This window comes from Sitophilus oryzae, unplaced genomic scaffold (genome assembly GCF_002938485.1).
Source record: "Sitophilus oryzae breed Bouriz unplaced genomic scaffold, Soryzae_2.0 scaffold_359_pilon_pilon, whole genome shotgun sequence".
Classification (NCBI taxonomy): domain Eukaryota; kingdom Metazoa; phylum Arthropoda; class Insecta; order Coleoptera; family Curculionidae; genus Sitophilus; species Sitophilus oryzae.
The window spans coordinates 1,563,781-1,586,932 of NW_022146928.1; the positions used below are offsets into that span (position 1 = coordinate 1,563,781).

At 32.2% G+C, this 23,152-nt stretch overlaps 1 protein-coding gene across 1 annotated transcript in view; it reads right to left on the bottom strand.

Moving 5' to 3' along the window:
• The window catches only part of LOC115885033 (growth/differentiation factor 8-like), an 82,569-nt gene that overhangs the window by 9,424 nt on the left and 49,993 nt on the right, over positions 1-23,152 (bottom strand). Inside the window, exon 2 of the mRNA XM_030903775.1 lies at positions 5,474-5,856. Within this exon, the coding sequence (XP_030759635.1) occupies positions 5,474-5,856 (383 nt within the window). The remainder of the gene's footprint in view (positions 1-5,473; positions 5,857-23,152) is intronic.

Below are 23,152 nucleotides of genomic sequence, written 5' to 3' on the forward strand. Positions count from 1 at the left end.
TATATACCAGTTGTTTACGATATTCTCCGATGGTGGCAGCACCGGCAGAGAATTATTGTAATAAATTAATGTATTATTTTGCTGATATAATGCCAAATCTGAACTGTATTCTTTAGATACATTATTTTACTTAATTATTCGTCGTTTTAAATCCAACTTAAGTAATTTTTATCTGACACTGACACTAAAACTAGTGCGTTATATAAATATTTTCTTTGATGTTTAAAAAAAAAATAAATACGTCTATAAATAGAGCCAATGATAACACTATTATTCTAAAATATTAAAAACTAGGCACCCCGTAAATACATGCATAGCTTTCTTATCTCCTAACGATTTAGAAAACATATCTTGTTTGACATTCTGTTGTGGTCAATTTAATTCGACCCAGTGCATCTCCTAATAAATTTAGACACAACAAATTTGTTGTTATTTTAACCTTAAACAATACAAATAGCATACAAGTTAGATACTTAGTATTGTGTAATAGACGGTAAAACAAAAATGGTTCCGCAGTTCCGGTCTGTTACGAATTTAATTAAAATAAGAGTTCTGAATAAAAATAACATAACCAAGAATGTAAGAGATATCTTTTTATGTTTTCATTTAGTCCTTTGTAATTTTAGAATCCATTTGCATTCTGATAAGAGCTTTAGTAATAGTTCATTAAAATTAATTACGATAACTAGCAGATATTCATTTATCGTCTGTAGCTTTTTTCTATTTCTCTTCAACATTGTAAGTAGTATTATTTGAAATTGTTAGTAAGTAAAGTAGACTAATAAATAAGAAATATTGAAATGTTGTGTTTAAAATGTCCACCTTTTTTAATAATTATTTAATATTTAGTATTAGCATAATAATCATGTATTATAAAATTTCTGTGTTTACGTCGATTTAATTCCTACTTGTAGGGGGCGCCACATACAGATTCTTTAACTATTTTGATGAGGAATAACTTTTCGTCCGTACCTGTATTATAAAGCTACCGAGTGAAAAAATATACATTTGTCACATTTTCTAGGTAAAAATGTATCTTGGTAAAAATCGCTACGAATAACCGTTCTCAAGATATTTTAAATATAAATAGTCAATCTTCTTACAGTGCCATACTCTAGACAGGGTGATTCAGATTTTACAAGAATAACTTCAGGTATCGATAGAACTAACCGAAATAATGATAGTTTGTATTATAAACCATATTCCAAAAACGCTTCCGCTTGGAGTAAAATGGCGCCAAAATTTGAATTAAGTTCTCCATGCATGCCTTGCTGCTAATTAAGTAACAATTTTCGAACGCAGCTAAGCCATGTCCGGAATTTTGTGGAATATCTCGAAAACTAAGGGAGATATCAAAAAAATTTAAAAATAAGAAAAGTTAGTAAAAAGACGGAAGGTATCAGAAAAAAATACAAATTTATTCAGTGGCGTGCGACAAAAAAGTTCTACAAGGTTCCGTGCAGTTGACACTCACAAAAACAACACCCTGTATAGCAATTAATCCAATTTTTTTCACACATATCAGCCACGTTTTCCTTTGCATTTAACCAAACATTTGAGTATTTAGATCTTCTGGCTTACGAGTAATAAAATAAAAACTGAAAAATATTTCAAATTTTAGCGCCATTTTACTCCAAGCGGAAGCGTTTTTGGAGTATGGTTTATAATACAAACTAGGTATAATTATTTCGGTTAGTTCTATCGATACCTGAAGTTATTCTAGTAAAATCTGAATCATCCGGTATAGAGCGTTGGCTACCTCTCACATGTACTTGTGATGTGTGTCATCAGTGTTTCGCAAGTACAACTTAACAAGTATAGCTAGAGACGTGAGAAATATACATAACCAAGCCACCGGGCTATCCCCAAGTCTCTTCCTATATTTGTACAACTGTACACGGGACCTACAGTTTATCGCCGAATCCGAACGGCACTATTTGAGAGGCTGTACAAGGAAAATATACTCAAGGGGGTTTACCATTGCCTTCCTGGAGGTGGCGGCTCGTTGATCGCTCTATTTAGATAAATAAATATTTTTATTTAAATAAATAAAGCGACGGTACTGGCTGGGGATCGAACCCAGTACCTTCCGCCCCGCAGATCGACACACTACCCCTGGAGCTACGACCGGCCAAATAGTCAATACATGTCATTATTTACAAAAAATAAACACGTTGAGTAGATAGTCACTGAAATAATAAATTTGAGAATTTTTTATTTATTTACATTAATCATCTTTTTTAGACAAAATGATGATAAAACAGTTTCTGTTGAACCTTTAGCTCAAAATAATTTCAAATTTATTATTTTGGTCTAATAATTATCTAGTTAACATGTTAAATTTTCGCCAGTGATGACATGAATTGACTAGTTATATTCAAATTTCTTGGGAACCATTCAGCTGGGACACCATTAGGCCAAAAGCCACGCTATCCCACGTATGCCCACGTGTCGCGACATGGGAAAAGTGTACACATGAGATCTGGAACAGAGGACACACGTGCAATAGCGTGGGGTGGCGTGGCGTGTTGCCTATGCAACGCAATACATGTAATTAAATGGAAAAACATACGCACACATCTTCATGACGTGGGCGTGGCGTGGCGTGTTGACTAATGGGGTCCCGGCTTTACTCGTAGCGGTTTTTACCAAGAGATCGGTTTGGCGTAAAATAAGACGGAAATGTATATTTTTTCACTCAGTAGTTTTATACAGGTTCGGACAAAAAGTTATTGCTCTTCAAAACAGTTAAATAGCATATAGGTCCGCTCCCTACAAGTAGGAGTCATATTACCATCGAAATTAAATGTCTCGTGCCAAAAAAAAACCCTGACACCAGTTTTCATCCAAATATCGACTATAGATCAGAAATTATTTGGAAAAAGCCGAAATATAAAAAATGAAATTTCTATACCCGGTATCTCTGAAACGAAAAATTTTAACATAAATTTATACGAACTTTTTACTGTTGTTTTTATAAGTTTCCTGAATAAAATTCGGACTACCCTGTATATTACGTTTTTTTTTCCAAAGTCACTAAATCCATAATAATTTGATAAATCGCCATCACCGTATATTGTGACCCTAAAAATATAGTTAAGTTATTTAGCTATGAAATTACATTTGCTTTCACCTTTTCTGTTTCCTCCAATTTAGGACATTTCTACTTAACAGTAACAACTTACGATAGTTTATGGTTTGATAAATATTACAGTTGTTAAAATTTAAATTATTACAAAGCAGAAAAGATCATTCAAATAAAAATAGGATTATTATGTATTGTTAATACAAAAATATATTAACTCAATTATGGATTTTGTGAATTTATTATTTTAACTTGCTGCTACATTCACTTCCATTGATATCAACCTATTGTATTATACTAACTGATTCCAACAGAGTGGTTCTTGCTGGGCCGTCCTGAGGGGTGGAGCAGAGGAGCAGTTGCTCCAGGCGGCCAAATTTGAGGGCGGCCGTTTGGGTACAATTGTACTGAATTCGGTACATTTTGACCAAATTCGGTACATCAGTACTACATTTTAGAAAAATGGTCATTTTCGGTACGAAATTTCCAACAGTATAAATGCAACTAGTAAACTGCTTCAGAATGAGAAACTCGACAACATTGAGTCCACAAAAGCTCTAAAACTATCGACGACTATTTTGTCAAAATAAGGACTGACGACCATTTTAGAGAAATATTAGTGGATGCTGCAGAGCTGGCAGAAGAGCTGGAAATTGAAGCAGTTTTTACTAATGACATTAGAGCTCGTCCTAGAAAAAAAACTAGACAGGTTTTGTATGAATCAGTGGATGAGCCTATTTTAGATCCACAGGAAAAGTTTAAAATCGAATTTTTCTTTGCTGTCCTGGATACAATCCATTAAAAGCTCACTCGGACTATTTTTCGTTCTTATACGACTTCACAGTTCTCAGGAATATCAACCGAGAGGAAATAACAAAGCATTGTGTGGATCTTCATCTCTATTTAACGGACGGAGACAAACATGATATTATGGCCTAGAGCTTCAGGACACTAAACACAAAAAAAACAAACACTAAAATATTTAAAAATTCACGATCTGATTGGAAACTTTCCAAATATTTACATCTCCATAAGAATCTTATTAACGCTGCCGGTTTCAGTGGCAACCGGAGAGAGAAGTTTTTCTAAACTCAAAATAATTGAGAATTACCTGTAGATCAAGTATGACACAAGAACGATTAAGCGGATTATCTTTAATATCTATTGAGCACGAAATAGAGAACAGTCTGAACATCGACGATTTTATTTCAGAGTTCGCCGAAAAAAAGCAAAAAAACAGTTTTAGTTTTGTCCATGTTAGGAATTTTGTTTCTCAGGATTATGTCTATGTATTTATTACGAATTTTGTTTTGTTAATAATTTATAATAATTTATATTACCTAGTTTTAGGTGTTAGTTGGGCTAATGTACCTTATAATGTTTTTTTTTATTCTTGTTAGGTACGATGTTACACTCCTTTTAAATAAAAAAATTTAAATGCTAATTCTGAAAATCTTGCAATATTTCTTTCCTTTTTTTCCGAAAAGCGTTTGATAATATTCGTTACCGTCTGTGGCACAACTTTCATAATTTTTTTTCACACCTGATTCTTCGGATCAAACTGCCCACTAATAAAAAAACGATTGTCTGTAGGGGGGGGGGGGCGCATTTTTTCGGGCTTGCTCCAGGCTGCCCTGGACAGAGTCTAAGGACGGCCCTGGTTCTTTTTTTAACTTTCTGTAATGTTTATTAGCAATTATTGAAGTTTAAATACCCTATGATCGAAAAAAAAAACGGCGTCAGCGATGGCTATGAAATGAAGATCGCTATCATTTTATATGTAAAATTATATGAGGAATGTCATTGATCGTCATTTCCAAGCCAACTGGACGCCGTTTTTTTTTCGATCATACGGTATTATGTTATTATATTATTTAGTACAATGTGTTGTTCAATGTATTAATTATTATCAAATGAAAATCACCTAACCAATATATTACAACAAAACAAACACATTAATATTAAAATTAAACTTGTTTTAAATTTAAAAAAAGTTGTAGAAAATCTTTGAAATAGATAATAATATAAAAATATGTCATTATATATTTTTCCCCATTTCTTCCCATCAGAAGATTTTCAGATACAGAAAAATTGTTGCTTATACGAAATGTGAAAATATTCTGCTTTCAAGCAAATTTTTACTCGATAATCAATTTTTTTTATTTTATTTTATTGTGAACTGATATTTTCCTAAATACATCTCTGTGAAACTATGGCGAGTGCCACGACTATACTTTGCCTAATGATAGACCACGACTATACAGCTACGTCAGTGGTCACGGGACGCGAGAACAAGGTCATATAAAGTGACAGAAAAAGAACAAAGGCTTTGACAAGGAGTAAAGCTACTAGTTTCCTATGGTATGGTATGGTTATAATAAACATTACCTTTGATCTCTCCGCACTAATATCCACCATAGCCAGTTTCTTGCCATTAACGGTGGCATTAATAACAAATCCGAAGTTATCTCTAGAATACTTAAACCATTCTCCGACGGTTTGCGTCAAGTCAATTTGAAACCATTGTCCCCTGCCTGGTGATGGAGTCTCTTTCTTGCTCTGGACTTTGACCAAGATGGGCGGTTCGGAATGATCTCCCAATTTGTGCACTTTATAGATTTCGATCAATATGTCCGATTGTGAGCGTCGTTCGTTGTTGGTTCGGAGAAACAAATTCAGAGTAGCGTTGGCGACGTGGTACTTGGTAATACTGTCGGTAAAGGGGAAGTAGAGGACATCATGGCCTTTCCAACTATGTCGTAACCGAGGATCTGGAAAAAAAAATATTTGTTAGTCTTAGAAAATTTGAGTGTACGCCTGGTATACCGGGTGCATCTCAAAAGTGCCTCACCTCTATAACATTTTTATTTTTTTAGATAAAAAACAAGACTTGGTATGTTAGTATTATATGACATAAATTAGGATTGATTAAAGTATTTAACTGTTTTTGGCCACTTCCTGTTTCACCGGAAATTACTTTCAAAATCAACATGAAAGGTTGATTTTTAAAAGACACCCACCATTTTTTACTTTATTCGATATAAAATGACACTCTGAATAAAATGACATATCATATGTCAACTTTTAGCATTTTCGCTTTAAAAAATCGTATTTTAAATTTTAATATAGAGTGTGGTTCTGTTAAAAACAATAATTTTTAGTCAAGGAGCCTTGAAAAATAGATTTGATCCTCTAAAGCGGCCATATATTATCAAACAAATTGCGCAACAAAGCGATGCGTAACGTTGCGTTGCACAACTGATTCAGCAGTCCATACATTATCAAAAAAGTTGCGCAACTGCATCACCCATGCACTTAGTAAAATTTTGATCAAACTTTTTATTAAAAGTTGTGCATTGTTTGAGAAATAATCATGTCCTCAATTGTCATTGCCTCAATTATTATCGTATATACCGTAAATGATGTCAATGATAACAAAAAACGAAAAAGAAAACAAAAAATTTGGATGAAAGAACTAAAAGAACTAAAATATTGCACAACGAAGCGCAACACACACATACACTACACAACGCGCTGCGCAAACGCCTGTTGCACCAAAGAATTCAAACATTCTTGAAACTTATCAAACAATTGCGCAAGGCATCAAACGTTACCATACATTGGCAACTCGTTGCGCAACAGCCTGTGTCGCGCAATTTGTTTGATAATGTATGGGCCGCTTGTTTTTTGTGTCTCACACACTTGGTATTTCGAGTCTAATTGTCGCTATGAACCGCATGTCACAATAATTTCAAATAAACCCTATTATAAGAAAATGTCAAAAGTGGAAATATGATATGTCATTCTATTCGCAGAGTATAATTTTCTATCAAATAAAGTAAAAAACAAGGATGCTATATAAAAATGAAAAGTTGTAGTTCTTTCCGATGAAACAGGAAGTGACCAACAATAATTGAACACGTCAATCAATTCTAATTTATGTCATATACTAACGTACCAAATCTCGTTATTTTATCTGAAGAAATAAAAAAGTTATAGGGGTGAGCCACTTTTAAGACGCACCCGGTATAACGTGTAATATTAATTTTACCAAGACAGTTAAGCATTTATAATGCCAAATCGAAATTTTGTTGTAGTTAATGATGTGCTCAAAGTTTTTTCTTCTGTAAAAAGGGATAATCCAATTCTGATGTCATTCATAACGTATGTAGAACAAATCTCAGTACTCAGTCAGGGAAGACTATCCAAACAACGTTAGACAGACCTTACTTATTATAAATACAGTCATAAATTATTTCAGAGCTCACTTTGAAGAAAATGTGTAAGGACACACTAGTAATATGGACAAAAATATTATCTTCAATTGGTAAATTCATGACTTCAGAATATTGAAAGTTGCTAAAAATTGTCTTGCATGAAACAGACGAGGTACCAAAAAATGTTAGAAAACACAATTATTAAACAAAAATATAACAATTCTAAAAAGATATCTATAGATATACGGCAACAAGGCGATGTGTTGGCAACTTTTACATGAAAATCGTCTCTAAATGTCTATTGTTGGGCCTCAGTGCGTACCGCTTTCTCAAAAACACTAAACATTTCAATTATGTATAATCATCGTGGCAAATAACATAGAGTTGTGGCCTCTCTTACGACACGCAAAATGCAAAAGCTTCTGGCCCTTTGGAATCAGTGGCGGGACAGGAGAAGGTGGCTTGATGCAAACACTTATTGTATTTTAATATCTTTTTCCACAGCAACTGTCAAAATTGCCTTATATCTATCAAAAATAGTAGATAAAATAGTACTTTAACCGCAATGATAGATTAAATTTAATGATACTTTAACAGCGAGGATAGGTTAAAAACTTTATTTCTTCTCGCACGTTTTTTAAATGCTTCCATTTTTGAAAAGTTTTGTACTCCTTTTCAGAAGTTATTCGGGATTTAAATGGAAGTAGTTTGGATATGGCGTTTGTCGCCTCAGCCTGAATATCTGTTGGTGATTTACTTATTCCGTTTTGAGCCATTTCTGGCCCCAATTCAATCAGCAATCGAGACTAAAGAGAATTAAAAAATATTGACTCAAAACTGACAACTAAAGAGACAGCTTTATTTATTTGTCAAATTACATAGAAACCAACGCCAACCCAGCACAATTTTTTTTTAAACGTAACTCGCTATGGAAAAAAATATTGTTTTATACACGACGATAAAATTGCATTATCGTCTCCCGAAATTAATTCACTCGCGATTTCATCACAGCCACTACTTATTACAGACATTACTCACATGTATACATGCATATAATAGTTATTTACAGTACAAGTGTGTTTATGAACATGATTACAACAACGAGTGTGAACGATTAGAACGACGAGGTCGTAGACCGAGTCGTTCTAATCACACGAGTGTTGTAATCATGTTTAAACGCACGTGTCATGTACAACGTTTTATCTACAACCGAAAAATAAGAAAATGCTGTTTTAATTTTCGTTTATTAGTCGCCCACCTTTAACTATGACATTTGTCACATTTATGCTGAAAAGTCAGTTTGCCCTGTCAAGTAAACGCGAGCACTTTTTGCCCAGAAAAATCATTTTAAAAATTACGATGAGCGATTCCGAAAGTCTCCCTTCAGATGTAGAACTTGCCGCAGTACGTGCCACGGAATCATTATTGCCGGAAAAGTTAATATATTTAGATGTTCGTAGTTGTTTTTCAGTATTATAGCAACTAGTTGTGTTATAGATTCATAACACCACTAGTTGTGTTATGAATCTCATAACGTAACTATAAAATACTAAAAAAATAGTGATGTAAAAACGTTATAACTAAACGGTTGTAGATAAAATATAAATAACACACGCCTGAGTTTTTGAAGTAATAAAAAACTGGTGTGTTGTAACTTCAAAGCCTCACCATGTTATAGAAAAAGCAAGTAAGATAGTTTCGTTTATCACAACCTTTGAGATGTTTTACTTACACACAAAATTAATGCACAGGGTGTTTTAAAGTTAGGATAAAAAAACAACCCCTCGATTAACCCTGTATAATATACCAATTACTAAATTTTATATAAAAAGCTGAGTTTACGAATTAAAGTTTAAATAAATATATACAGCTTGATAAAAAATTCATGAAAATACTAAATAATAATAATAATTTTTAATTAAAACTGAACAGGTAACAATGCAAAACCAGGCAAATGTCAACATACTTTAAGTTTGTCAACCTATGATTGAATGCATTCTGTGCTGTCAACGCTACTATGTTATAGTACCTACGGTTAGAGACCCCAATAAGAAATTATTTAAACTGTTAGTTACTTTCGTTCAAATTTAAATTATCTTTTCTGTCAATTTTTGGATGTCGTCTCTCGAAATATTCCAAGTCTCATCATTGGTCAGAATTTATTTTCTAAAGTTAATGAGTGTCTAATAATATGTCGTAGAAAAATAATTTTACAGCTACTCATAGCTTTAATTCTTTGCCATTAATAATTTCTCTAAGACATATTGTTTTAAACAATGTGTCATTTAGGTTACCCCTATTATTTAACAGAATATTTTTCTGAAAGATACGTCACTGAACAATCAATGAAAACCAAGGCTTAAAACACAACAAACTTGATATCTGTTTGTATCAGCATTTGCATTGAATTTGTAACTATAACGGACATACGTTTCCTGAAAATGGTTTTAAATGACATTTATTTAAAGCTATTTTCAGGACTTCAATGACGTGACCCCCCTTCTTGATCATTCTACATTCTACCATGAAACGGTTGTAAAACTTGAATTGATAAATAATTATTCTGTTCTTGAAGGATATTAATAAACTTTTTTATTATTTTTCTCCAGTTATTGTAGTTTTATAGATTATAGTGTAGAACAGATCTCCACAACCGTTTAATGAGTAATACAAATTATGGAATAATATAAAGGGTGGTCCGAACTGCAGATAAAAATAAGTTATAAAGTTCCTATAAATGTATGTCCTAAAATGCTTAGTTTCAGAGATACAGGATGTTGAAGTTTCATTTTTATTTCGATATTTTCTAAATAATTTCTGTAGTAACGTCAATATTGGATGAAAACTAGTATTTGGGAGTTTTTTGACATGAGAAATTTGATTTTGAAGTCAATATGACTCCTACTAGTAGAGGGCGCCACCTACATGTGTTTTAACTATTTTGAAGTGTAATAACTTTTTGTCCGTACCTGTATAAAACTACCGTGCGAAAAAATATACATCTCTGTGACTTTTTACGTAAAAAATATCTCTTTGTAAAAATCGCTATGAGCAACCATTTTTAAGATATTTAGAATGGAAATAGTCAATACATGTCATTATTGATGAAAAATAAACACACGTTGAGTAGATAGTTATTTCACTGAAATGATAAATTTAGGAAATTTTTATTTTTTTTAAATTAATCATACATTTTTCTTCAAAAAATGATGATAAAGCAGTTTTTGTTGAACTTTTAGCACAAAAACGTTTCAAATTTACGATTTCAGTCTAATAACTATTTAGTCAACATGTTTAATTTATGTCAATGATGACAGGTATTGATAATTTCAATTCCAAATATCTGGAAAACCATTATTCGTAGCGATTTTTACCAAGAGACCTTTTTCACGTAAAAAACGTCGAAAATGTAATTTTTTTTTGTTCAGTAATTTTATACAGGTACGGCCGAAAAGTTGTTACTCTCCAAACCAGTTAAAAAATATGTAGGTGGTGCCCTCTACTAGTAGGAGTCATATTGACATCAAAATCATCTTTCTCATCTCAAAAAACTCCCAGACACTAATTTTAAACCTAAGACACCTAAATATTGACGTTACTTCAGAAATTATTTGGGAAAAATTGAAGTAAAAATAAAACTTCTACACCCTGTATCTCCGAAACTAAGCATTTTAGGACATACATTTATACAAAACTTTTTTACTTAATTTTATCTGCAGAATATGCTACCAAAGTTTCCGGAATACAGTTCGGACCACCCTGTATATTCTAGAACTGGCATTGCCAATAATTTTGAAAATTTACACATAACTTCAGTAAAATGTATAACTGATCATTTTCAAAAGTTTCAACTAAACGAAATCTTAAAACTACTGAGTTATTTTAATAAGCGTTTTTACAAAAAACAAGACCCGAGACATTAACGCGAAAGAAAGAGTTAACTACAAGGTGGTACCTTATGAATCCGGTGAGTCCTATATTAGAGAGTTATAGAGGGTGAATCTTAAATAAGTGCAAATATTTTCAGAACTGGTAGATCTCTATAAAAGAAACATATTTTCTCCTTACCGTTTTTCAAATAAATCGAAAATAATCGTTAGTTTACTTTGAAATGTTCCAATAAAGATATTTTTTGCTAAAATTTCGAGACCCACTGGATCATTTCTGGATTTTCTTTCTTGTACATTTAATCTACTACTTATGTTGCCATATTATCAACAAATTATGTTTTTTAACTAAAAAGTAAAATAATTTCCAAAAAATTCCAAATTTTCAAAATTTATTTTTCGCGAAAAAAACATTAAATTAATTTAATGTTTTTTTTAAATTTAATTAAATTAATTTTTCTAATTTAATTTAATTGAATTGAACTTAACCGTGTTTCTTGGAATAAAATAAAAATATACCGAGGGTGCCATTTAAAAATCAAAACTTGTAGTCATTTCCGGGGAAACAGGAAGTGACCAAAAACCAATTGAATCCGCCAATCGATCCTTATTTATGATATATATATATATATATATATATATATATATATATATATATATATATATATATATATATATATATATATATATATATATATATATATATATATATATATATATATATATATATATATATATATATATATATATATATTAACATACCAAATCTTCGTTATAACCGAAATAACCCCAGTTATGTCTCCGCTAGTAAAATGGCTGCGTAAAACTATGCGACCTAACGTAGCTGATCTCATCTAAAAAGTTTTATTAGCTTGAATAATAAATTATAATTCACCTTAGACCTTCTGAAGGTTTCACAAATTCTCATTCATTTTTTTTTTTTCATTAATTCTACTTCCTAACAAATTTAGAATAATTATACAGGGTGAGTCTTAAATAAGTGCAAATATTTTCAGGGGTGGTATATTTCGACCTCAGGAACACGTCTATGTTGAAAATCGTGCATTTTCTTTTAAATTTCCCTGTATATTTTTCGAAAACTTTTTAGAACTGCCTGTTCACCCAATTTTTTTCGTATACTAGCTATTTAAACCCGTGTATTTGTATATGCCAGTTGTTTACGATATTCGCCGACGGTGGCAGCACCGGCAGAGAATACACCAAGCTACAAAATAAAAAATTGATATTTTTTAAATGAGAGATCTTATTGTAAGATGTTGCTGTTCAAAATATTAAGTTGATATGGGACTCTCGATGCAAGATCGGCTAGAGACACTAATGTATATGTTACTGTAAATGTCCGAAATTTGGTAAAACCTAGAATAAGCGCGCTAAACCTAGGATTTACCAAAAACATGTGGTAAAAGCCCGAAAACTATTTATTTTGCTTCCATTTCGGACTTTTGCCGGACCCAAACAGAAAATCTTAGGATTTACAACACCGCATTGGTAAAAGTACGAATAAGCAAGTGGTAGTAAAAACCAACCAACCCCACCAAATAACCACCTAACCAATGCATTAACACCCCCCAAATAACCAGGCTAACCAATGCATTAATTTTTCAATATTGTTGCAATAAAAAAAATAATTCGTACTTTTACCAATGCGTTGAAAGCCTTTCGGTTTACTATTTGGGTCCGGCAAAAGTCCGAAATGGAAGCAAAATAAAGAAGTTTTCGAGCTTTTACCACTTGCTTTTGGTAAATCCTAGTTTTAGCGCGCTTATCCTAGATTTTACCGCATTTCGGACATTTACAGTGACATATACAAGAAATGAATTGTAAACTAAACCAAATATCCCAAATCGTTCAAAAAACAAGACCACCAAAGTAAATAGTAGATGCACAAAAAAGAATAGCACAATACTAACATATTTAAACCAAAGATTAAGATAACATGTAAAAAACAAGCAGAACATCATAAAACAAATTAATTTATTATAAGATGTTTACTTTTTATGCCACGTTTTTTGATTTACTTGACCTGTAACAAAACTTGATAAGATTTTGGCGACACGTAATTTTATTTCTAGGTCACACACAGTATCTCCAACTAAGTTTTCGCTAATGACGACAGCTTAACGTCATATTAATTGAATCATTCTATTATTGCTATGTTGAAAATTATATAATTATGAATTTATCTATTTACCAAACTAAGTAAACCGAGGTTCATACATTTCTTACGCACAATCAAGATTGTAAAATTATATAGTATGCGTTAAATAATTTTATATAGATTGCAAAAAAATAATAATTTACTTATAAAAATACTATAAGATCGAATAAAAACGGCGTCAGATTAACTAAAAATTGCTGTCATTTTATAATATGTAAAATTGTATAGGAATGTCATCGTTTGTCATTTCAAAGCCAATAACCCAACTAGCAAATATAGTTCCAAGTCCTTTTTAAAATGTCACTGCCCCTAAAGTATAGTTTCTAGGCCCACTCTGCCACTTAAAATGTTACTCTATAAGGAATAGTCACTTTGAAGTATATTTCGAGAGTGACCGGTTAGTGCCTACCTACCATAAAAGTGGAAAATAAACACCCCGATTGCAAGTCATAAACATGTAATTTAAAGAAGTGGCTGGAACTACCCGAATCTTCGAATATGACATCATAAAAGACTACAACACACCTAAAAGAAAGCAGAAAAACTTTTCAAAGTAGGGGTTACTAACAAGTGCTACCATAATGCCTGTATTAAGTTTTTGTTACTTTATAGTAACAATTTAAGTTACGGGGTAGTCGCGGCCACGATACCTAGTTACTTCTAATTTATAGTAGCATTGAAAGTAGCAAAATGGTTACTGCTACCTTCCTAGGTCACTATAAAGTAGCCGTCGCTCATCCATTGTCACTAAAATATCACGGTGGTCAAAAACGGCTACTTTATAGTGACCGTAACTTAATATACCGTAATAAATATAATTGCCTCAAATTGCATCGTGTGCTGCTCTGTTTTAGTGTTTTCTTTTACTTGCTTTTAAGCTTTATTAAAATTTTGTAAAATCCCTAAGGTGAATAAAAAGAAATTTAGATATTCTAGTACTTTCTACCGAAGAATTAAACAAAAGGAATCACTGCGAGCCGAAGCATCAACATCAGAAACAAAAACTACATCTTTCTATAATCCTACTGATGAACATCATAAATCGGGTGGTGACTGAGACATTTTTGAAGCTGTTTCTGTAGATGAGTGTAGTGTTAGTTCGTCTGAAACTGAATCTCAGAGGAAAACTAATTTGAGAACCAACAACAATATAAAACAAGAGCTAAAAGAGGGGGCGTTAAAATACTCTATACCTCATGTTGCTCTGAATAATATAGAAAAACTAATAATAGAAAATGCACAATAGGTAAAAAATAACTTCAAAGGACAAGGCGGAACGTTATAGTGGCACCAATGGAATGTATAGTCGCCACCGCCGCGATCAGTGTAGCCTTAGGGTGTAGCATAACCCTCCAATTAAGTGGCAATTTGGTGGTGCAGGGAACTTTCTTGGAAAAAATAACTTTATGATTCCAAAGAATCGTTGACCATAGAGTTCCAAAAAAGTTATTGTTTCTATAAAGTCGCCTTTGGATAGCTACAATTGTCACGTTATCAATCCGAAGATTTTAAAGGTCCAAACGGGTAGGGTTGGCCTAATATGTTATTGTTCCCAGTACTTTGTGGAAGCATATGGAACTATAAAGTATTTTTCGGATTAAACGGCCATATTTTTTTCATGAATTTTTAGACGAACAGCCAAATGGCTAAATCATTATGCGTTTTTAAGCTAAATATACCTAGAATAAAGCTTTTTTCCTTAATTATTTTGTTATTTCTGACGGTGGACTAATATTTTAAAGTTTGACCCCGGTTTCAAGCAAATTATTATTATTTTTTAATTACAAACATGAGTTTCTATTGCAAATAATATTATTATTTTAAATATTTTCAGAGGCGCTCGAAAATTTTGTTATATAAACCCACTATTCTATTCAATAAAGCTGATTGCGTTCTGGAATTTACCTAAAAAGGGCGTTAAAATCGAACGATAAATAACAAATAACGAAAAAATAATAATGGCTTCCATAATTATTTTCCATCATGACATTTTTATTTTTATGAAATGTGAATTTGCATGAAGAGGTCGCTGCGAATACAGTTCAACAGTTTAACGAAAGTTCCACATGTCGGTGGATAACACTTGGCTGCCACGAACCCGCGACTAGGCAGCTCTGTAACAGATAAGTGACATTCACCAGTAGACTACTTTATAGTAACACATCATAGTGACTCATTTAGTGGCAAAAACTATCCAAGACACTACCCGGCTACTCAAAATCTTTCCCCATTTTGGTCGCAGTTACTTAGCAGCTACGAATATACGACGGCTTTGATAATAGCAGTTACGTATCTGCCAATATAAATGCTAGTTGGGATTGGAATCCGTTGACTTTCGATTGTCACTTTACTTCACAAGTTCATTGTATTTTCTGTCAGTTATTGAATGCCATCCGTCAAAATATTCCTATTCCTGCTTATATTCTAATCATTGAAATTTTGATTGAAATCGAATTATACAGGGTGGCGCCTCCTATACGACGCGGTTTCTGCAAGGAGAACCGCGTCGTAAAACAGTTTGTATTGAAGTGAAATTTTGTGAGCTTATGTAAGTTAATTTAAAGCATTTTCTAAAATTATATAGAATTCTAGAGGGTGTCCCCAAAAAAAGTTACACATGTGTTTTTTGTAATAGAACACCCTATATATTAATTGATTTGTTGATTCTAGCAAAAAAATAAAGGTGAATTTCATTAGAAAAGTATATGGCTAAAATGTAAAGTTTTTGAAATATTTAGCATTTTCTAAAAATGAAGAATAAATATTAAATTTTAATTCTTTATCCTTAAAAATTTCCTTAATATCCATAATTTGATGTTTGGAAAACTACTGACTACCGTATCGGATACCGGATCCAACTTCGTGAAAGCTTTTAAGGAATTCGGTCTACAACTGGGTATGAAATTCCAGAAAAAAATGGAGATTTAGAATTTAAAAACATCTCAGAATATCTGGAAGGAATGGAATATAATATCAAAATCTCATTACCTAAACACATTCGATGTAATTCACACATGTGGAATCTTATTGCCCGACTACCAATATAAAAAATATAATTCAGAAAGATGTTACATTGAGGCTTCGTCATTCGTCATACAAATATTTTGGCAAAATGCAATGTTCTGTGGAAAATAGCAAGTCGACCCAAAAGCGCAGAAATTATTCAAGAACCCTTAGGCCACACCTTTGGGCCACACATTAAATTATCGAGGGCCAATACGCCGGAATTTTTTGTATGATGCTCTAACATAAATTATTCAAGAAAAAACTGTTTAATAGAGCTATTCGAAAATATGGGTATTAAAAATTAGATGCTCAGAGATGCTGAAATTGCTTCTTTAACTGACTACTGCCGAATCTCGAAACATTTAGCATACTCAATTGACAGTTTACGAGGTGAACCTTTTTTGGATATCTTACAGGATATTTTACGAATCTGTTTACAAAGATGGTGAATTTGGCGATATCAACTCATATGTACGCATAAACTTGTAGTAGACACGTTAGAAATAGAGACGTCAGAAAATAGAGGTGACTAAAAGTGTTTCCATTGAAACCAATATTATAATGGACACTACTGGTGAATTCTTTGAATTAGACTGTTCCGAGTCTCCAGAGGCGCTTCAAAGTTGCAATAAAAAAAAATTGAACTTCAGATTTTCCAGTACGCAGAGTATCAAAATATGCACTTGAAATCATTAGATCGATTTCCTGTTATACCAGAACTATTTTTAAGATGGAGGTAATACCTTCCTACCGTCATCGTGAATACTTTTTACTTTTTGTTATGTTAGGTTAGTTCATTAGTTAGCTCATTTGTAGTTTTAAAGAGTTCATTATCAATACTTATTTGTAACTACATTTTAGTTAACATACTTGTTACAATTATTTTAATTGTTTTACTGCAGTTCATATAATTTTGTCTTAAAACACATTTTAAATTAAAATTACTTGGGAATTGGATTTGATCAATATAATCTCCGTAACTGATATTTGATGCTTTATATACTTTTTTCCAGTACTTGTGACAGCTCTGCCCTGTATCGTGAAATGTAGTGTCTTTCAAAATACTAAATTATATTCCGAATTTAAAAGTAGGTATAAAAAATTTACTGTTTCATAATTTAGACGGTTTATTAAGTGTGTAGAAAATTTGGTATGTATAAATGGTCATAATTCAAAAGCCACTTAGTATACTCTATTCTTAAGGTATTTTTGGAACCGAAATTTTATAGCAAATTCACTGCATTTCATTTGAAAGTATTTCACTTGAAATACTAAAACTTAAGTGTAAAAATATATTTGACTCACCCTATTTTGAAATGTGAACTACCATTACAGACATATTTTGTAAAAGGTTGGGAGTGAAAATCTCAAATAGGAATCTTGATTCAGAGCTTTTTCGGAACACGGAGCCATCTTGTATGTATGCATTTGTATATGTGTGTTTATTCAAATACTAAAGTGAAAGCAACGAATTTACATGGCTAAACTTTGTAATATATTATTAACAATACAATGCAAAAAGTTTTATCAAAATTCCTTCACAATAACTGAATTCCGAGGTTTGTATCCCATAAGGGCTTAAGGCACTCCACTACTAAATATTTGAAAATTAGGTAAGTATAATAAGTATATAGATAATTGTATTTCAAGTTTAATCAATTTAAAATTAATTTAATATTAATAATTAAAAGAGACATTGCAGCTTTTAAATAATATAGCAATCTCTCCCTGTATATTTTGATTTGTTTTTCATAGTACGAAGAACTCTCCGATCTGAAATACAATTATTTTTCCACACATGATTTACCAAAGAGTTCCGACAACGATATAAAGAAGTGTAAGGATTTGTTTATTTCAGATCTGCATAGCAATAACCGAGGCAATAACATTCAACGTAGTAAAGTCAAGTACAAATTCGCGGGCGATTATTTATATATTTTCCAATTTTGGTATTATTAAGTGCCAGAACAGCATGATTTACACGTAATATTACTAGCCGAATCGACAGGCTTGGGTGTTTACGTTCAAATAACCTAAATTCTTGCCTAAGCTTCTGCGATTGGATATCCTTTAAAGTACCGGGTGTGATAAACTAAAACTAAATGTACCCGAATTTCATTTAAATCCTTTATAACTTAAAGTTTAATTATTAAACATTTATAAGGGGACATAACAACATGTCAACAGGAAAAGTATAGCATAATTGCGTGGTTGTTGTGTGCAATAACACTCAATACAACTCTTCCGGAACAACATTTTACAACTTCTCAGCTTTATCACACCGATTTGATCGAAAGCGATAACGGAGTCAGGCAGTTGGACAATTATTGCCGGAAAAGTTAATATATTTAGATGTTCGTAGTTGTTTTTCATTATTATAGCAACTAGTTGTGTTATAGATCCATAACAGCACTAGTTGTGTTATGAATCTCATAACGTAACTGAAATACTAAAAAAATAGTGATGTAAAAACGTTATAACTAAACGGTTGTAGATAAATAAAATTAAACACATTCATTAAATTGTTATTAATTTATTTTTGCGTTATTTCATTTCAATCAGTACAGCGCAAAGATCTGATTAGAAAGAGACCCAATGAAAAATTAGAGACCCAATGAGCCATTTTATAATCAAGTTTCTTCTTCTTAAGGTGCCGTGCAGATTCCTGCGTAGGTGTTCATCTTTTTCTTCCCCATCAGATGGTTCTATTAACTGCAGTGACTTGGAGTGCTTGGAAGTCCTGTATGCCTGTCCAATAACGAATTTGCTTTTTTTTCAGCCAGGATGGCTTCCTTCGGCCTATTCCCATTTTGCCCCCCTCTATTATACCCTGGAGAATCAGACGCTGAAAGTGATAGCGTTCTCCACGTAGTATGTGACCCAAATAGGCTATTTTCCTCTTCTTGATAATTTCGAAGAGTTCACGTTCTTCCAGACCAGCTCTTCTGAGAATGTCTTCATTCCTCATAATCAAGTTTAGAATACATATTATAGAATATAAAAATGATGGCAGGTGATAAATTAAAATTATAATTTTAAAAATAATAGAAAAAAAAAGAAGTTATAGGGGTGAGCCACTTTCGAGACGCACCCGGTATTTTAAAGAAATACAGAGAGAAATCACACAAATAATATATCTATAAAGACTGTTAATGATGCTTTTATATTATTAAAGACTGTTAATGATGCTTTTATATTATAATAATATTTAGCGCTTTTGAATAGTTTACCGCCAATTATCTAACAACTAATTTATTTTTTAATTATTTAGCAAATCTAACTATTATTATTAAAATGAATTGTATTATCTTAAACCACTTATTTTGAGCATGGAATAATTAGTGTAAATATAAAGTATCTGCTGACAGATTCAAAAATTATCTACCATAATGTCCCACGAGTTTTCGATAATTTCCAGAAATGAAACCAATTAAAAGAAAATTATTTTTTACTTAACTAAAGTTTTTTTTAATCCAATCTAAATATCGCATGCATTTTTATTGAATTTGATAGTTTCATTAGCGATTAAATCAGATTAGATTAGATTTAGATTTTTAATGTGGCTATTGGCATGTTCTTACGTGACCTTTTCAGACCTATTGCAGTCCTTTTCTGATCTCTAGGTTACATTCTCCAGTTCTATAATTTATTAGGCATTATTAGTTTAAAAACTTGGAGACAAAAACCTCCACATCGTTCCTTATAAATGTCAGATTAATATCTAATAGGAAAAATCGCACATTTGTCTGGCGATCGCACTAGCATAAAATGTTCAGCCGATGCTTCTTCTCATTAACAAAATCTGGCTTGATGTTGTCAAAATGTCAAAAGAGTATCATTTTCTATCGAATAAAGGAGAAATATACCGAGGGTGCCATTTAAAAATAAAAAGTTGTAGTCATTTCCGGTGAAACAGGAAGTGACCAAAAACAATTGAATACGTCAATTAATCCTAATTTATGTCACATACTAACACTCCAAATCTCGTTTTTTTATCTGAAAAAATAAAAAAGTATATATATAGGGGTGAGCCACTTTTGAGACGCACCCGGTATATTTATAATTAATTTATTTTTATTTCCTGAAGTATTTTGATTAAAAGAAAATATATTAAAGTAGGCAACGCTGGGTGCCGGTCAAGCTTAATCACGTGACCTAAAGTTTATTTGGTATAAACTGTACAGGGTGGGTCAAATTGGACGCTTTTAAAGGGAAACACTCTTTTCTATAGGAGATAGACGAAAACTAATATCGGTGTCTGTTATTAAAAATATCTTTGTTAAAAATGTGTATTTTTAATAAATCGCTGTAACTTTTTGGCTATGGAAAATTTTGTATTTTTATGAAAACATTTCCAAAGCACTTTTTAGTAGAATTTAATGGTTTAAGTATAATTTTTTTTAAATTGATAATTTAAGAATTATCAACAGAAAATTTGATTTTTATATGGGACACCCTGTATATTTTTAATTTATTGAAAAGAATTTAAAATTACCTTTCCAAAAATATAGCACAATTCATATTTTGCTCGATTCCACTTCAAGATATAGAGTTTTTAAAAATTCGCCCACTTTAATAAGTAGGCTTTGAACGGCGCTGGCTGTAATGCAAAAAAAATCTAGCTGTGAGCATCAATTAAAACGAAAATAATATTTGCAATGAGAGATTCAGAATTTTATAACAATTTAAATTATATTTAATCAACATCAATACATTTAAACTATATCTAATAACAATAAAAATAAATAGCAAACCAAGATATGAAAATTTGCTACAGGTGTTCGACATATCGACCGTCTTCTGTTATGGACAGACGGGGCCGTTTTTGAACATTTCTCGCGGAATTCATTAACTCCAGTGGGGGTGAAAGATACCCTCTCATAACTTCTAAGTATTTCTAATTCTTGTTTAGGTTATACGAGCAATTTAAAAATAAGCACCTTTATTCTTCCGCAAATATGTCCATAGGATTAGATCCATATAGGCAACGTCTGGGATCTTGGTTAGCTAATCAATTATTCTTGAAATTGGCTGCAAAAATTTGCTGATAACTTCTGCGTTCTGAGGCGGTACCTCGTCTTGCTGGAAAATCAATAAGGGTGGCCCAAAGCCTACTAGTTATAAGTGGCGAACTTTTAAAAATTCTGTATTTTGAAGGGACCTATAACAAAATATCAAGTGTGCTATATTTTTGGAAAGGTAATTTTAAGTTATTTTCAGTTAATTAAAAATATACAAGGTGTCCCAAATAAAAAATCAATTTTTCTGTTGATAACTCTTAAATTATTAATTTACAAAAAATATACTTAAACCATTAAATTCTACGTAAAAAGGTGCTTTGGAAATGTTTCCATAGAAATACAAAATTTTCCATAGCGTTTCGTCTATCTCCTATAGAAAAGGGTGTTTCCCTTCAAAAGCGTCCAATTTGACCCACCTTGTACATTATTTAGGTTGGTATTGAGACAAAAGTAGTAAGAAGATTTAAACCACTCTTGCGAAAAATATCAAAAAATGAGTTAAGCCACTTCGTTATATTGACGAAGAAATATCAAAACGATGAATTAGCACGTAACTACTGTGTCATTATTATTTAAAAAGTTTCTTTACAATTGACAAATTATAAAACAGTCGTAAAAATATCTAATTCCTCCCATATTTTTTTATCCCAATAAGTTTTCTAAACGTCCAGCTGAATTTACTGGCGACCGTCCCATTCTTCGCGTAACGTTCAAACAGCTACTTAACTTGGGCAATAAATTTCAGCTATTTGCATTCTCCGGAGGTCAGAAGTAAAGTGCAAATGACCTGCAAATTGTATTGTAAAAAGACCAGTGCACTATTTTCGAACGTTGCATACTGTGGGATCCGCTGCTGCCTAAATTCAACGGCATCCGGTGGTGCCGAGTTCAAATCCTTTATTTGCAATTATATAAGTAATAGGTTTGTTTTTTTTATTTTGCTTGCCGTTTTGGTATCAACGCCCTATCGGTCAATTGAACACTTCCTCGCCGCGTTTCTCATATGATCGTTTGCCGGTTTTACGAGATGCAGAAGGAACGTTTCCAACTGCACAAGGTTCTCCTCAAAATTCGTCCATTGAAACTATATTAGCATTTATCAATGGATTCTTCTACGTTCGGTTTAAAATATCGTTCACTTCCTGACACTTCCGGTTTTCCGGCATAGATTTTAAACTTTTTTATGATTAAAGAATTAAGAATATATACACTCACCGGCAAAAAAATCCGGCCACTAAAAACTAGACCCAATTTTAAAGTTGATTTTCTCGCGAACCACTCATTAGATTTTAATGATTTTTCTTATAAATTCTAAATTAATTCCTCCTTAACGGATGCTACGTCAGAAATTTTTATTCCAAATTTATTTTGAGCATATACAGGGCAAAACAATAAGACGAAGTTTTTTGCCCGAACTGTGTAACACCCTGTAGGGTGCAGCAGCTGTAGTAGCTATTGCTAAATCAAATCACATTGTAGCCTCATCGTTTCTGAGCATTTTGTTTTTTTAATCACGACATTATCTCTGTTTGTATTGGAGATAGTACGCTACTTTAAAACAAACGTCTCGAAAAAAGCTTTAGTCTATTGCTCAATATCCCAATTCACATGTAAACGCGCAAACTGAAGACGTGCTCGGCGATGTCTTGGCAGTAGCTGGGGTCCTGTGGCAGGCCTCCTTGGAGACAAAATGTTTTCTTTTAGTTTTCGACGGATTGTTCTCTCACTAACTTGACTTCTACGCACGGCTTATAGCA